This window comes from Myxine glutinosa, chromosome 1 (assembly GCF_964187855.1).
Source record: "Myxine glutinosa chromosome 1, kmMyxGlut1.1, whole genome shotgun sequence".
In the NCBI taxonomy this organism is placed as follows: domain Eukaryota; kingdom Metazoa; phylum Chordata; class Myxini; order Myxiniformes; family Myxinidae; genus Myxine; species Myxine glutinosa.
In genome coordinates this window covers 101,066,692-101,081,278 of record NC_136261.1, presented here as the reverse complement: position 1 = coordinate 101,081,278, position 14,587 = coordinate 101,066,692, and the positions used below count along the sequence as shown (strand labels likewise).

Below are 14,587 nucleotides of genomic sequence, written 5' to 3'. Positions count from 1 at the left end.
GCCGTGTGTGTGTGAGGATGGAACAGGTGTGATTGCACAGGTGTGCAACTGGACAGGTGTGTGGAGCAGTGTATGAGTAGTGAGTGTTGTGGATCAGCGCGAATGCGCTTGGGGAGAGAAGGGTGCAGGTGGCACCAGGTGTGAGAGCACAGGTGTGCAAATACAGGTGTGTGGAGAGAGTTGGAGTAAGTGGTACGGAGTGGTGTGCATGGTGTGAAGGTGTGAACGGGGGAAGAGTGGACCCCCATCACGGATACCCGGGGCGGGTAGTGTAAGTGTTAGGTAGAGGGTACAGGTAAATTGTGGTTGGATATTGGCACTTGTGGTGCGGTTGCAGAATGGTGTTGTGAATGGGTGCATTAGTGTTGTGGAAATGGCTGGGCGTGTAGCCTGTTAGTGCGTGTAGTTGGTTGGGCACTCCACCACTGTGAGGATGTCGGCCAGGTGAGGCCGCAGGTGGGCTCTGGGAGCCGGTAGAGTTGTGGATGGGGCCCGAGGATCCGGAGGACGGACCCGGGTAGCCCAGTGCCAGAGAGGGCACCGAGTGGGGAGAGTGCCAGAGGGCCTTCCCCAAGTAGTTAGGTTAGGGCAAGGAGCAGGTAAGCTCGGAGGCAACTGCAGTGGTGGAGGTGTGCAGGTGGGTAGACCCACTGGGAGAGGTACACGCCGCAGCCTAGAAATTGTGCGAGGGCACCGGGAGATGAATCGGGGGAGTGAGACCCCAAATTGTAGAGCACCACAGTTTGGCCAATGGGAATTGGTTTTTAGAACCCATAGTGTAAGAGGGCCAATGGTTTGGCCGGAGAAAGACCCCGGGTAGTGTAAAGTTGTTAAAGTCATTTAGGAAATAGTTAGGATTGATGAACCTGTCGCACCATACGCAGCCACTTACCTGTGGTGATGATGATGACTCCACACCTGTGTTTTCTTTGTTTTGTTGCAGGAAATGAGATTGCTGTGTGGATTTGTGAGACGCATCACGACGTGGATGAGACATTGGGGTGATTCCATCTCTCCCTCCCTAGGAGGGACTGATGTTGAATTGGTAATGGCAAATTTTGATGTTGAGTTGAAAATGGCAAATTTTGATGAGAGTTGAAAATGGCAAATTTGATTGGTTAGGAGGGAGAGAAGACGAATTTGGTTTATGGGAGGAACGGGGAAGACAGTAGGGATGTTTGTTGATTTGTAAAGTAGATGTTTATGGGTAGTGTTGTGTTTTGTGGATACAGTAAGGGGTAAGGGAGGGGCCATGTAGGTTACCTGGTCGGGGGGGGGGGCGTACGATAGGAACGTACCTGTCTCACCTGGTTCCCATGTGCCCCCAGTGTGCATCACCTTACATTGCGTGCACTTTTGCGCCCTTCCCACCTTACTCACTTGTCTGCTTCTTTTGTCTCCCACCTCCGAGGATCTGGCTTTGGGGTAGAGAGAGAGGAGAGAGAGGTGCTGGCTGCGCAGTTGTGGGCCTGCACTTTCGCTGTTTGCTGCCGGGATCGATACACCATATGGACCGCAATGTTTGTGGCCACCCACAATGGACCGCAGTTCGTTTGCGGCCAAGCACCACCCGGGGATGGACCTATGGGTCAACGTGGCACCTATGCCATACAGGTGAACCACTTTTAGTTAACACCAAGTGCACCACAAGAAGAGCAAGAGACACCTGCAGGGTTAGGGGTTGTCGAATTTATTTTTATTCCAATGAACAATGGTGACTGCACCGATTGGTGGTGGGGTGGTGCTTTTGATGCTGGGAAAGGGTGCTCTGCACGTTATTAAAGGCCGTCGGCCACAGAGCACTCGTGGGTTGGTGTATCGATGCTGGCAAGCGCGCTCTCTCTATGCATAACATCTGCATGTGTTCCTCCAAAAACAGGTCCTGGATCGTAGTGTAGATATCAGCGTAATCTTGTAAATAATGCTCCCTACCGGCTGTATGTTTAGTTTGAGAATTCTTTCCGGATTCGGTTATCCTGTGGGTGTGTTTCTGTGAGGAGAAGGGTGCAACGTCGCAGGGGGACATATTTACTCATTTGTGAATATCTGTAAAACTGTCGCACTCAGGGTAGAGTTAATAGTAGAGGGAACTACATTGCGTGCCACACTAAAGTAGGTAAAAATTTATCGGGTCGGGACGCCCCGAGGGTAGAGAAGGGTGCAATGTTGCGAATATGGAATTTGGCCTCCATATCCGCTTGTAAATATTCCCCTATTTTCTCCAATACTCCCCAACTTTCCCCAATCCCCCATTCCCTAGTCCCATTGCATGTAAATAACAATCAGTAGAGCCGACCTTCCCCTTATTCCCCCATTAAATGTCGTGCCCAGGTCCACCGCACCACACGTAGACAACTTTCGGACATCTTCCTAGTTATTCTTAGTCTATGTCAGTTAAGGCCTCGTTTCCATTAATTATGACTCTTCGTTGCACCAGAATGTGATTATATGGCATCAGTAGTGAGTTTAGGACCTTTCCCATACCTCCTCCCATCTTCTTCCCCGTCTACAACAACAGAGGGGCACGGCGCTGCGCGGGGGGGAGTGTGCGTCCTCCCACCGGCTCGGTTCGCCGCCATCGACGATGCGCTCCAGACGATGCGCCCCGAGCTGGAGAAAGAAGGACCTGCGAGCGCTGAGAGAGAAAGGCCCGCCTGTGAAAGAACGTCCCCTCCGAGCGCTGTGAAACCTCCCGCATCTCTGGACCGGACCGGGTCGATTCTAACCTTTGAGCACAGGTGCACCTGGAGCCATCGCTACCCGCCTGTCCTTTCCATCAACCCCCGTGTGAGTCAGCCTTGTCCCGTTTGCCTGTCGTCTGTTGGGGAATAATATAAGATTGTGTCTAAGTGCTTGTCTTTCTATGTTGTACCTCTCGTCCCTGTAATCTGACCTTCCGTAACGAATATAATCTCCTCCGGAGGTCTTGAGAACCGTATCCCTGGTGTCGTCATTTTATAACCCAGCCGGGTGTCTTCTTTTTCTTATTGAGCCAGCGTAACGCGACTTCGTCAACGTCGAGTATAGTCGGGTAATTTGTGCGGACACGACGGCCATTCCGCTCGGCCCACTTTAACATCAAAGTCGTGTCTGTAACAATACGTTTTCACAGTATGTGTGTCGTCTTCTAACTTCAGTCGCTGTCAGGCGCCAGGGCTGGTTCTCTGACTCTCCGGGCACGGCAGCTTCCTCCACCAGAAGACGTTAGCTTGCAGTGATTAATTCGGTGAATTCCGTGTCAACTTCGGATATTTCCGGCCGTGAAAAACTATCCGTATTTCTAAACTAAATATGTAAACCGCTTATACCATATTTCTGGCCGTGAAAAACTGTCCCATACGGCCGCGAGATTTCTAAAAAATAATTATTCGTCAATGTTAGAATATTTGACGCCGTTTTCACCCTCCGAAACGCGTAATAATATTTTTTCAAATGCTCGAATCTCATTGGTTCTGGTGTTTGATGACGATTTTCGTTGAAGATAACGAGGTTGGTCTTAACGTATTTTAATTACTAATTAGAGGTTTCATTAGATTGTGAATCAAAGAACGCGGGTGAAACAAACTCCTATTGATCTTTTTCGCAATTGTTTTATGCAAACTTCCGCATCCGGTCAATGGCGCCCACCATTGAGCGCTTTCATTTTAGAAATATTTTTGCAAATGCTCGACTCTCATTGGGTCCGGTGTTTGGTGACGCGTTTTGTTGAAGATAACCAGGCCCGTGCGGGTCGATGTTGGTCTTAAATTATTTTATTAATACATCGGAGGTGCATAAGATTGTGACTCAAACGATGACGGGTGAAAGAAACTCCTAATGAACGTTTTAAATTTGTTATGCATACTTCCGCATCCGCAAGATGGCTGCGTCTACTGCGCTTCGGATTCTCGAGCCAAGGCATAATCAGGTTTTCAACATAATACATACTCGTTTATTGACAACACCGGCTTCGCCGGCTATTAATTTGTGATTGGAATGAAGAGCGATGCTGTTTTGGAATGAAAATATAGAGAACCTGCTGTCAATATCTGACGTCCGACTGAAGGTGGCACAGGAATGTGGAATTTATTGGTTCATCGTTTGCCATTCAATGGTTTTTACCCAAGTCATTCACGAACCGGCTGTCCATGGCTGAAGTCAAAATAATTTAATACTTACATTATTTGCTGATTGGTATCCCCACCCAGGTCATACTATCCTCTTCAACTAAAGTTATCAAACAAGCGATTCCAGTGTGAGACTATCGGTCTTGTTTACCTCTGGTAGTGGTAGATGATCTTACATAGTGGTGGTAGAGCCCCACGAAACGCCACGATAAGCGTATGTGCATATGTATCATTGATATGTGTGTGAGTTACATAACTTTGTGGTGCTGTGCACACACGACTCGATTGCCAGAGAGGTAGGCCACAACGCGTTGGTACAAACAAAGAGTCTTTATTAAGAGCTCACACTTCAGCACTGGGCGGGCTCGAGCTTAGAGCCCGCATGTATGTCCCGAGGCCACGCCTTGCCCCCGGGCATGGCCGATCGGTCGAAAGGCGGGGCATGCGTTTTCGTTCCCCGCCTGGACGCTCGCGCCACCCACTGGTGCACGGAATTATTGTCCCTTGTGCCCGCCACACGTGCCCCCCCAGAATTCCCACGCACCTGAAGGGTGAGTTTGTGGGGAAGCCGGATGACCCGGCCGAAACGCCCCCTGGCGATGCGTGCAGGGCTGGGGGGTAGCGGGGCTGGGGGTGCCTGGGGTCCGACCGCCGGGGGGCGGCCTTGATGCGGAGGCAGAGCTGCTTGCGGGGGGTGGTCCAGATTGAGGTGGGCCGGCTTGAGGCGGTCCACGGAGATGCGATCCGGGGCACCGCCGATGTCGACGGTGAAATATTTGTCCCCGGTCTCCAGCACGTGGAAGGGCCCGTCATATGGGAGCCGCAGCGGTGCCCGGTGGGCGTCGTGCCGGACGAAGACGTACTCCGCCGTGCGAAGCTCCGGGGCGACGTGGGAAGACAGGCAACCGTGGTGTGCCATCGGCACCGGGCGAACCTCCGGCGGTTTCCTGAATGGCGGAGCGCTGTTGTGCCGCGGACCAAGGAGCCGTGGAGTCGGGGATGAATTCGCCCGGGACCCGCAGTGGTTGCCCGAAGACCAGCTCCGCCGAGGACGCGCGCAGGTCGTCCTTGGGCGCCGTCCTGAGACCCAGCAGGACCCAGGGGAGCCTGTCGGCCCAGCTGCCGTCGCGGAGGCTGGCCGGGAGCGCGGCCTTCATCGAGCGATGAAAGCACTCGCACAGGCCATTGGCCTGGGGGTGGTAGGCCGTGGTGTGGTGTAGTTTTACGCCGAGCCCTTGCGCCACCGTGGCCCAGAGCTCCGAGGTGAACTGGGGGCCGCGGTCGGACGAGATGTCCGAGGGGGCACCGAACCGGGCAACCCAAGTGGCGAGGAAGGCTTGTGCCACATCAGCCGCAGACGTCACCGCCAATGGGATGGCCTCCGGCCACCGTGTGGTGCGGTCCACCATGGTGAGGAGGTGGGTGAACCCCCGCGAGGGGGGCAGAGGTCCCACCAAGTCGACGTGTATGTGGTCGAACCGACGCTCGGGCACCGCAAACGGGGCCAACGGGGCCTGGGTGTGGCGGTGGACCTTTGCGCGCTGGCATGCGAGGCACGTCCTGGCCCAGTCGTGGACGTCCGTCCTGAGGCCATGCCAGACGAACTTCGCCGCAACGAGCTTCTGGGAGGCCTTCGTGCCCGGGTGGGACAGGCCGTGGATGGCGTCAAACACTGGGCGCTGCCAGCCAGCAGGCACGATGGGGCGAGGCCGGCCGAGGGAGACGTCGCACAGGAGGGCCGCGCCCACGGCTTCGAACGGCACCTCGGTGACGCGGAGGCCCATGACGGCGGTCCGCAAGGCCTGGACGCCGGGGTCGGCGGTCTGGTCCTCCGCCATCCGGGCATAGTCGATCCCGAGGTGGACCGCGTGCACGACGGACTGGGAAAGGCAATCCACCACCGGGTTGTCTTTACCCGCCACGTGACGGATGTCCATCGTATACTCGGACACGGCCGAGAGGTGACGCTGCTGCCGTGCCGACCATGGCTCGGCGACCTTGGCCATCGCGAACACAAGGGGCTTGTGGTCGACGAAAACCGTGAACGGGCGGCCCTCCACCAGATGGCGGAAGTGTCGGACCGCCAGGTGGAGCCCGAGCAGCTCGCGGTCGAAGGTGCTGTAGCGGCATTCGTGCGGGTGAAGTTGCCGGCTAAAAAACGCCAGCGGTTGCCAAGCACCACGCACCCACTGCTCGTGCACCGCGCCCACCGCGTAGTCCGACGCGTCGGTGGTGAGGGCGATCGGCGCATCGGGCGCCGGGTGCGCCAGCATGGTGGCGTTGGCCAGGGCCAGCTTTGCGCCCGCAAACGCTGCGGCCGTCGGCTCCAACCAGGCGATGTCACCTTTGCCCGGCTTGCCCCGGAGGGCCTCGTGCAGGGGGCGGAGGAGCCGGGCGACGTGGGGCACGAAGCGGTGGTAAAAATTTACCATGCCCAGGAACTCCTGGAGCCCCTTGATCGTGCGGGGTCGTGGGAAATCCCTGACCGCCTCCACCTTGGCCGGTAAAGGGACGGCCCCGTGCCTGGTGATGCGGTGCCCCAAGAAGTCGATGGTGGCGACGCCGAAACGGCACTTTGCGGGGTTGATGATCAGGCCATGCTGATCAGGCCATGAAGTGCGCGGAACAAGAAATCCGGGCGCTGGTCTCCAGCAGCGACAGCCTGAAATCCATCCGGACGGATGGTCGTGTGTCGCCAAGGGCGGGAAGGTCCAGGAGGCGGTCGGCCCGTTCGATCTCCGTGAGCCCGAACGTGGCGAGGAGGAGATGTTTGAGCGCCTCGTACTTGTTGTCGCCCGGCGGGCGCCGAAGGACAGACACGACTCGGGCGGCAGTGCCGGGCCCGAGGGCGGCGACCACGTGGTAGTACCGGGTCTCGTCCGCCGTGATGCTTCGGAGCTGAAATTGAGCTTCAGCCTGCACAAACCAAACATCGGCTTGTGCTTCCCAAAACTCCGGGAGTTTGACGGCGACGGCGTTGGTAGCCATGGCGCGTTCGGGGGTCAGCAACGGCTGAACCAATCGGGGTCACCAGTGTGGGTCACACACGACTCGATTGCCAGAGAGGTAGGCCACAACGCGTTGGTACAAACAAAGAGTCTTTATTAAGAGCTCGCACCTCAGCACTGGGCGGGCTCGAGCTTCGGGCCCGCATATATGTCCCGAGGCCACGGCTTGCCCCCGGGCGTGGCCGATCGGTCGAAAGGCGGGGCATGCGTTTTCGTTCCCCATCTGGACGCTTTTTCGCCACCCACTGGTGCGCGGAATTATTGTCCCTGTGCCCGCCACAATTTCACTGTTTGTGACTTATCCCATTATTTCATTCAATTCATTATTTCAATTAACCCCTCGTTAAACAGATAACTCTGCAGCCCTTACCGTTGCTTTCCCAGTTCCCACTTATCCATTTATTTTCTCCTGTTGTATCGTAAATGTTTTGAGTCAGTAATGCAATAAATTGGCGGAAGATTTATAGACGGTGTATAGCTCTACATCTAGTTATCTTAGCTGGTCTCCCGCTTTATTATATAATAAGACGAGTGTTTGTAAGAATGAATTGTGAATGTATATGAATCTAAGTCGATCGTATCGACACGACTATACCAATGTAATAAAAAACAAACACGATTCCTAACGTGTGTAATCCCCGCACATTTGATTTGGATTGGAACTGAACCTGAAGTCCTGAACTGCACATTTCGGTTGTGATTTTGAGGTAAAAATGAAGCAACATGAGGAGCAGCAGCAGATGATGAGGAATGTGAGTCATTTAATTTACTTTATACAATTTAGTCACGTATCCAGTTCTCGTAATAGATGTATAATAAAGTTGATGGATAAAGCCGATCGTTCAGTCATTAATTTTATACGTGCACAGTATCTCTCGTACTGTACCACTAGCACTGTACTACCACGACCGCTACCACTCGCACTGTACCCCGATTTCATATTTCCTTGCAAGACAAAACTACAATATTCATTTTTCTGCTCTAGTGAAAAGGGCACTCATTTGACAATCGAGAGGTCGAGGATTCATGAAGCTATATTTGATGGCAATCGAGAGGTCGAGGATTCATGAAGCTATATTTGATGACAATCTAGAGGTCGAGGATTCATGAAGCTGTGTTTGATGATAATCGAGAGGTCGAGGATTCATGAAGCTGTATTTGATGGCAATCGAGAGGTCGAGGATTCATGAAGCTATATTTGATGACAATCTAGAGGTCGAGGATTCATGAAGCTGTGTTTGATGATAATCGAGAGGTCGAGGATTCATGAAGCTGTATTTGATGGCAATCGAGAGGTCGAGGATTCATGAAGCTATATTTGATAATAATCGAGAGGTCGAGGATTCATGAAGCTGTATTTGATGACAATCGAGAGGTCGAGGATTCATGAAGCTATATTTGATGACAATCTAGAGGTCGAGGATTCATGAAGCTGTATTTGATGACAATCGAGAGGTCGAGGATTCATGAAGCTGTATTTGATGGCAATCGAGAGGTCGAGGATTCATGAAGCTGTATTTGATGACAATCTAGAGGTCCAGGATTCATGAAGCTGTATTTGATGATAATTGAGAGGTCGAGGATTCATGAAGCTGTATTTGATGATAATCTAGAGGTCGAGGATTCATGAAGCTGTATTTGATGATAATTTAGAAGTCGAGGCTTCATGAAGCTGTATTTGTTGATAATTTAGAGGTCAAGGCTTCATGAAGCTGTATTTGATGGCATTCGAGAGGTCGAGGATTCATGAAGCTATATTTGATGACAATCTAGAGGTCAAGGATTCATGAAGCTGTATTTGATGACAATCGAGAGGTCGAGGATTCATGAAGCTGTGTTTGATGATAATCGAGAGGTCGAGGATTCATGAAGCTGTATTTGATGGCAATCTAGAGGTCGAGGATTCATGAAGCTGTGTTTGATGATAATCGAGAGGTCGAGGATTCATGAAGCTGTATTTGATGGCAATCGAGAGGTCGAGGATTCATGAAGCTGTGTTTGATGATAATCGAGAGGTCGAGGATTCATGAAGCTGTATTTGATGGCAATCGAGAGGTCGAGGATTCATGAAGCTGTGTTTGATGATAATCGAGAGGTCGAGGATTCATGAAGCTGTATTTGATTGCAATCGAGAGGTCAAGGATTCATGAAGCTATATTTGATAATAATCGAGAGGTTGAGGATTCATGAAGCTGTATTTGATGACAATCCAGAGGTCGAGGATTCATGAAGCTATATTTGATGACAATCTAGAGGTCGAGGATTCATGAAGCTGTATTTGGTGGCAATCGAGAGGTCGAGGATTCATGAAGTGAAATTTGATGACAATCTAGAGGTCGAGGATTCATGAAGCTGTATTTGATGACAATCGAGAGGTCGAGGATTCATGAAGCTGTATTTGATGGCAATCGAGAGGTCGAGGATTCATGAAGCTGTATTTGATGACAATCTAGAGGTCCAGGATTCATGAAGCTGTATTTGATGATAATCGAGAGGTCGAGGATTCATGAATCTGTATTTGATGATAATCTAGAGGTCGAGGATTCATGAAGCTGTATTTGATGATAATTTAGAGGTCAAGGCTTCATGAAGCTGCATTTGATGGCAATCGAGAGGTCGAGGAATCATGAAGCTATATTTGATGACAATCTAGAGGTCGAGGATTCATGAAGCTGTATTTGTTGACAATCGAGAGGTCGAGGATTCATGAAGCTATATTTGATGGCAATCGAGAGGTCGAGGATTCATGAAGCTGTATTTGATGACAATCTAGAGGTCGAGGATTCATGAAGCTGTATTTGATGATAAGCGAGAGGTCGAGGATTCATGAAGCTGTATTTGATGATGATGATCTAGAGGTCGAGGATTCATGAAGCTGTATTTGATGGCAATCGAGAGGTCGAGGATTCATGAAGCTGTATTTGATGACAATCTAGAGGTCGAGGATTCATGAAGCTGTATTTGATGATAATCGATAGGTCGAGGATTCATGAAGCTATATTTGATGACAATCTAGAGGTCGAGGATTCATGAAGCTGTATTTGATGATAATCTAGAGGTCGAGGATTCATGAAGCTATATTTGATGACAATCTAGAGGTCGAGGATTCATGAAGCTGTATTTGATGATAATCTAGAGGTCGAGCATTCATCAAGCTGTATTTGATGACAATCAAGAGGTCGAGGATTCATGAAGCTGTATTTGATGATAATCCAGATGTCGAGGATTCATGAAGCTGTATTTGATGAAAATCTAGAGGTCGAGGATTCATGAAGGTGTATTTGATGATTATCTCGAGGTCACGGATTCATCAAGCTGTATTTGATGGCAATCTAGAGGTTGAGGATTCATGAAGCTGTATTTGATAACAATCTAGAGGTTGAGGATTCATGAAGCTTTATTTGATAATCTAGAGGTCGAGGATTCATGAAGCTGTGTTTGATGACGATCTCGAGGTTGAGGATTCATGAAGCTGTATTTTATGACAACTAGAGGTCGGGGATTCATGAAGCTGTATTTGATGACAATCGAGAGGTCGAGGATTCATGAAGCTGTATAAGATGACAATTGAGAGGTCGACGATTCAAGAAGCTGTATTTGATGACAATCGAGAGGTCGAGGATCCATGAAGCTGTATTAGATGACTATCTCGAGGTCGAGGATTTATGAAGCTGTATTTGATGATGATCTCGAGATCGAGAATTCATGAAGCTGTATTTGATGATCATCTAGAGGTCGAGCATTCATCAAGCTGTATTTGATGACAATCAAGAGGTCGAGGATTCATGAAGCTGTATTTGATGATAATCCAGAGGTCGAGGATTCATGAAGCTGTATTTGATGATAATCTAGAGGTCGAGGATTCATGAAGGTGTATTTGATGATTATCTCGAGGTCACGGATTCATCAAGCTGTATTTGATGGCAATCTGGAGGTCGAGGATTCATGAAGCTGTATTTGATAACAATCTAGAGGTTGAGGATTCATGAAGCTTTATTTGATAATCTAAAGGTCGAGGATTCATGAACCTTTATCTGATAATCTAGAGGTCGAGGATTCATGAAGCTGTATTTGATGACGATCTCGAGGTTGAGGATTCATGAAGCTGTATTTGATGATAATCTGGTGGTCAAGGATTCATGAAGCTGTATTTGATGATAATCTAGAGGTCGAGGATTCCTGAAGCTGTATTTGATGATAATCTAGAGGTCGAGGATTCATCAAGCTGTATTTGATGACGATCTCGCGGTCGAGGATTCATGAAACTGTATTTGATGACAATCCAGAGGTAGGATTAATAAAGCTCCATTTGATGACAATCAAGAGGTCGAGGATTCATGCTGTATTTGATGATAATCTCGAGGTTGAAGATTCACCAAGCTGTATTTGATGACTATCTCGAGGTCGAGGATTTATGAAGCTGTATTTGATGACGATCTCGAGGTCGGGGATTCATGAAGCTGTATTTGATAATCTAGAGGTCGAGGATTCATCAAGCTGTATTTGATGACAATTGAGAGGTCGAGGATTCATGAAGCTGTATTTGATGATTATCTGGAAGTCAAGGATTCATGAAGCTGTATTTGATGATAATCTAGAGGTCGAGGATTCATGAAGCTGTATTAGATGACAATTGAGAGGTCGACGATTCATGAAGCTGTATTTGATGACAATCGAGAGGTCGAGAATTCATGAAGCTGCATGAGATGACTATCTCGAGGTCGAGGATTTATGAAGCTGTATTTGATGATGATCTTGAGATCGAGAATTCATGAAGCTGTATTTGATGATCATCTTGAGGTCGAGCATTCATCGAGCTGTATTTGATGACAATCAAGAGGTCGAGGATTCATGAAGCTGTATTTGATGATAATCTAGAGGTCGAGGATTCATGAAGCTGTATTTTATGACAATCTAGAGGTCGAGGATTCATGAACCTTTATTTGATAATCTAGAGGTCGAGGATTCATGAAGCTGTATTTGTTGACGATCTCGAGGTCGAGGATTCATGAAGCTGTATTTGATGATAATCGAGGTCGAGGATTCCTGAAGCTGTATTTGATGATAATCTAGAGGTCGAGGATTCATCAAGCTGTATTTGATGACGATCTCGCGGTCGAGGATTCATGAAGCTGTATTTGATGACAATCCAGAGATAGGATTAATAAAGCTCCATTTGATGACAATCAAGAGGTCGAGGATTCATGCTGTATTTGATGATAATCTCGAGGTTGAAGATTCACCAAGCTGTATTTGATGACTATCTCGAGGTCGAGGATTTATGAAGCTGTATTTGATGACGATCTCGAGGTCGGGGATTCATGAAGCTGTATTTGATAATCCAGAGGTCGAGGATTCATCAAGCTGTATTTGATGACAATCGCGAGGTCGACGATTCATGAAGCTGTATTTGATGACAATCGAGAGGTCGAGAATTCATGAAGCTGTATTTTATGATCATCTTGAGGTCGAGCATTCATCAAGCTGTATTTGATGACAATCAAGAGGTCGAGGATTCATGAAGCTGTATTTGATGATCATCTAGAGGTCGAGGATTCATCAAGCTGTATTTGATGACGATCTCGCGGTCGAGGATTCATGAAGCTGTATTTGATGACAATCCAGAGGTAGGATTAATAAAGCTCAATTTGATGACAATCAAGAGGTCGAGGATTCATTCCGTATTTGATGATAATCTCGAGGTTGAACATTCACCAAGCTGTATTTGATGACTATCTCGAGGTCGAGGATTTATGAAGCTGTATTTGATGACGATCTCGAGGTCGGGGATTCATGAAGCTGTATTTGATGATAATCTACAGGTCGAGGATTCATGAAGCTGTATTTGATGACAATGGAGAGGTCGACGATTCATGAAGCTGTATTTGATGACAATCGAGAGGTCGTGGATTCATGAAGTTGTATTTGATGATAATCTACAGGTCGAGGATTCATGAAGCTGTATTTGATGAAAATCTAGAGGTCGGGGATTCATGAAGCTGTATTAGATGACAATTGAGAGGTCGACGATTCATGAAGCTGTATTTGATGACAATCGAGAGGTCGATAATTCATGACGCTGCATGAGATGACTATCTCGAGGTCGAGGATTTATGAAGCTGTATTTGATGATGATCTTGAGATCGAGAATTCATGAAGCTGTATTTGATGATCATCTTGAGGTCGAGCATTCATCAAGCTGTATTTGATGACAATCAAGAGGTCGAGGATTCATGAAGCTGTATTTGATGATAAACTAGAGGTCGAAGATTCATGAAGCTGTATTTGATGATAATCTAGAGGTCGAGGATTCATGAAGCTGTATTTTATGACAATCTAGAGGTCGAGGATTCATGAAGCTGTATTTGATGATAATCTAGAGGTCGAGGATTCATGAAGCTGTATTTGATGACAATCGAGAGGTCGACGATTCAAGAAGCTGTATTTGATGACAATTGAGAGGTCGACGATTCATGAAGCTGTATTTGATGACAATCGAGAGGTCGAGGATTCATGAAGCTGTATTAGATGACTATCTCGAGGTCGATGATTTATGAAGCTGTATTTGATGATCATCTCGAGATCGAGAATTCATGAAGCTGTATTTGATGATCATCTAGAGGTCGAGCATTCATCAAGCTGTATTTGATGGCAATCTGGAGGTTGAGGATTCATGAAGCTGTATTTGATAACAATCTAGAGGTTGAGGATTCATGAAGCTTTATTTGATAATCTAGAGGTCGAGGATTCATGAAGCTGTGTTTGATGACGATCTCGAGGTTGAGGATTCATGAAGCTGTATTTTATGATAATCTAGAGGTCGAGGATTCCTGAAGCTGTATTTGATGATAATCTAGAGGTCGAGGATTCATCAAGCTGTATTTGATGACGATCTCGCGGTCGAGGATTCACGAAGCTGTATTTGATGACAATCCAGAGGTAGGATTAATACAGCTCCATTTGATGACAATCTAGAGGTCGAGGATTCATGCTGTATTTGATGATAATCTCGAGGTTGAAGATTCACCAAGCTGTATTTGATGACGATCTCGAGGTCGGGGATTCATGAAGCTGATTTGATAATCTAGAGGTCGAGGATTCATCAAGCTGTATTTGATGACAATCGAGAGGTTGACGATTCATGAAGCTGTATTTGATGAGAATCGAGAGGTCGAGGATTCCTGAAGCTGTATTTGATGATTATCTGGAAGTCAAGGATTCATGAAGCTGTATTTGATGATAATCTAGAGGTCGAGGATTCATGAAGCTGTATTTGATGAAAATTGAGAAGTCGGGGATTCATGAAGCTGTATTAGATGACAATTGAGAGGTCGACGATTCATGAAGCTGTATTTGATGACAATCGAGAGGTCGAGAATTCATGAAGCTGCATGAGATGACTATCTCGAGGTCGAGGATTTATGAAGCTGCATTTGATGATGATCTTGAGATCGAGAATTCATGAAGCTGTAT

General features: G+C 48.0%; 1 protein-coding gene across 1 annotated transcript in view; it reads left to right on the top strand.

Annotated features, from left to right (window-relative positions):
- TIMM10B (translocase of inner mitochondrial membrane 10B) overlaps positions 1 to 14,587 on the top strand; it is a 512,565-nt gene that overhangs the window by 462,139 nt on the left and 35,839 nt on the right. The window contains exon 2 of the mRNA XM_068115900.2: positions 7,790 to 7,866. Within this exon, the coding sequence (XP_067972001.1) occupies positions 7,828 to 7,866 (39 nt within the window). The 5' untranslated portion in view covers positions 7,790 to 7,827. The remainder of the gene's footprint in view (positions 1 to 7,789; positions 7,867 to 14,587) is intronic.